Raw genomic sequence first — 3,128 nt, forward strand, 5'->3', positions numbered from 1 at the left:
CTCAGCCCCGCACACACTGTGAGCAGCGCTCAGCCCCGGGTGTGTGTTTACACTCAGCTCTGCACACTGGAAGGCCAGCGTCATCTTTTCAAGCTGCTGCACAGTGCTCTACAGTGTGGAATACCACCGCCTCCTCGCTCCAGTTATAGCCTGTGCTGCTGGATATTTGAGATTTTCAACTTTTTTCTGTGTGTGAATGTTTGCCTGCATGTAAGTCTGCACTGCATGTGTGCTTGGTACCCGAAGAAGCCAGAAATTGTGCCTGATGCCCTAGAACTAGAATTATAGGTGGTTGTGAGCTGCCATGTGGGTGCTGGGAACCAAATCCAGGTGCTCTTAACCGCTGAGCCATCTCTCCAGCCTCTGCAATAAGCAAGCGTGAGGACGGCTTTTGAGGCTCGGCACCTAAACATGGGATTGCTGGACCAGGACTGTTGTGGTCAGTGTTGCTAAATTTTGCAAGCTCGTCTTCAGTGAGCTGACCTGTGACCTCCCAGCACTGTAAGAAACGTCCGTGTTTTGGGTACTAGCCCCTGGTAATGTCCCCTAATGAGTGTTCTGGAGGATAAAGTATTGTTTATTTGTTTGGCTTTCATTTCTACTTTTGGAAAAGATCGTGAGATTTAAATGACAACGGTAGCTTTGCAAGATGGGTTATTAATAGGGTGACCCTGTAATTCATCTCCCAAACTCAACATGTGTGGGGTAAAGCGTGTCCTAGCCAGTCAGAACTGGGGCAGCGGCTCAGCTACAAGTTAGGACTGTCTCAGGCAAAACAGAAGAGACCGGTATTAAATACATTTGGCCATTGCCTCGACTTGGCTTTGTGGTATTCCCTGACTAGTTACTGAGAACCACGGAATGGGTATAAGTGTTGGCTTTGTGGTATTCCCCGACTAGTTACTGAGAACCACGGAATGGGTATGTGTTGCCCGTGTCTGTGTATCTTCATGGTCTTGAGCATCTGTTCTTTTCCTAGATTAAAGTCACCGTTGCAGGCTTGGCTGGGAAAGACCCCGTGCAGTGTAGCCGTGATGTCATGATTTGTCCTGATGCCAGTCTTGAAGATGCAAAAAAGCAGGTTTGTTTTGTACATGTTCCTTCTCTGGGGGCTTATTACTTTTTTTTTTTTTTTTTTTGAAATGGCTTTTGGTTGTATCTATGACTGTAGTTAGAGCAGACGTAATTCAAGAAAATGATTCTGGCTGGTGGCGGTGGTGGCACACACCCTTAATCCCAGCACTCGGGAGGCAGAGGCAGGCAGAAATGTGAGTTTGAGGCAGCCTGGTCTGTAGAGCAAGTTCCAGGACAGCCAGGCTACATAGAGAAACCCTGTCTCGACAAACAAAAAGAATTAAAGAAAATGATTGTACCTGGATGAGAATGGCTGGATCCTGTGTCCGGTAAGTGGGTGGTGTGGGTGGGGGAGCAGGAGGGAGCAGGGTAGTGGCGGCTGAGTGGGAGCATTGTTTCTCCTTGGTATTTTCTCCCAGAGGCCCCCTTGCCTTGTAAGTAGCCTACCATATTTTCCATTTTCTTTTCTCAGTACTGGTAGTCGAACCTCAGGCCTTCCATGTCAGGCGAGCTCTCTGCCACTGACTTCTGTCCTCCTAGCCTCTCCCCCTTGTTAAAGGTTTGTTTTGAGACAGGGTTTTGGAAGTGGCACTGGTGGTGGCCCAGGTGGCCTGACTGTGACCTCTGTCATCTGGGTCATGGGCCCGGCTCCTGTCCTTTTCTTCCTGTTCGGATGACCAGTGTGGAGGGATGCACAGTTGAGTAGTTGGGTTGAGGGTGAGGTGAGAGCGTTCCTTAAACTGTTGCCTTCTCTGTTTTTACGGTGATGGGGGACTGTTGGTTATCACTTTCCTCATCAGCGTGCCTGCCCATTGACCCTCAGCTACTACCAGAGGTCAGAGGTCATGACTCACGGTGATAAGAGATGGGCTGTGCCCTGTAGAGCAGAGACGTGGCAGCAAAGGCGGGAAAGGCATGAGTGTGATTCCCCACGCTGTCCCCAGCGGAGGGCCGTGCATTCCTCTCTAAGAAGTTTCAGTATTTCCAGGCTGGAGAGATGGCTCAGGGGTTAAGAGCACTGGCTATTCTTCCAGAGGTCCTGGGTTCAATTCCCAGCAACCACATGGTGGCTCACAACCGTCTATAATGGGATCAGATTCCTTCTTCTGGTGTGCATGAAGACAGAGCACTCATACATAAAATACATGAATAAATAAATCTTTACAAAAAGAGAGACTATTTATGTGTGAGTGTGTGTCTGTCTGTGTTAGTACCCACAGAGATCAGAAAAGGGTGCTGGGTCCCCTGGAGCTGGAGTTATATGGAGTTGTGAGCCACCATGTGGGTGCTGGGACCCGAACTGCAGCCCTCCAGGAGCAACAGGGGTTCTTAACTGCTGAGCCATTTCTCCAGCCCTCATAGCTGCGTTTTTTTATTTATTTATTTTTTATTACAATGTTCCACCATAGGGATATGCCTTAATTTATTTGTTTGATATCTGGTGATTTTTGTTGTTTTGAGACAGGGTCTTATGTATACCTGGCTGGCCTCAAACTTAGTGTGTAGTGGAGGGCACCCTTGAACCCTTGATCTTCCTGCTCTGCTTCCTCCTTCTGATGGCACCACTATGCCTTATTATTTTTAGTGTTGAAGAATCAAACCCAGGGTCTCACTTGTGCTAAGAGTGTGCTCAAGCTCTGTCTAGAGCTGCTTGTGTGCATAGCCCCACCCCTGAGGCGCATGTGCTGTTCTGTGCAGATAGTGCATCCTCAGATACGAAGCTGCTCCTGGGCTCGCATTAACACAGTAGAAGTAAAATGTTCCCTTTTGTTTCCCAATTCACAGGGACCGTACGATGTGGTGGTTCTTCCAGGAGGCAATCTGGGTGCACAGAATTTATCTGAGGTAAACTGCTTGGTCATGCCTCAGTGGGGGTCTTACGGGAAAGTCTTGCATCTTCTACTCTGTTCTGTCGTGTTTGATCTGGTGTGCCTCAGGGATGGTGCTGCAGAGGTAGTAGAAGCAGCCAAGGTTAGCCGAGTGGCGTCTAACATTGCAGAGCGCGGTTCTAGGAATATTTACTGCAGATGCAGGAGAAACAGTCAAGGTTAGCC

At 48.7% G+C, this 3,128-nt stretch overlaps 1 protein-coding gene across 1 annotated transcript in view; it reads left to right on the plus strand.

Annotated features, from left to right (window-relative positions):
• Positions 1-3,128, plus strand: part of Park7 (Parkinsonism associated deglycase) — a 15,978-nt gene that overhangs the window by 3,470 nt on the left and 9,380 nt on the right. Inside the window, exons 3-4 of the mRNA XM_005353673.2 lie at positions 980-1,081; positions 2,860-2,919. Of these exons, the coding sequence (XP_005353730.1) occupies positions 980-1,081; positions 2,860-2,919 (162 nt within the window). The remainder of the gene's footprint in view (positions 1-979; positions 1,082-2,859; positions 2,920-3,128) is intronic.

The sequence above is a fragment of the Microtus ochrogaster genome, chromosome 10, assembly GCF_000317375.1.
Source record: "Microtus ochrogaster isolate Prairie Vole_2 chromosome 10, MicOch1.0, whole genome shotgun sequence".
In the NCBI taxonomy this organism is placed as follows: Eukaryota; Metazoa; Chordata; class Mammalia; order Rodentia; family Cricetidae; genus Microtus; species Microtus ochrogaster.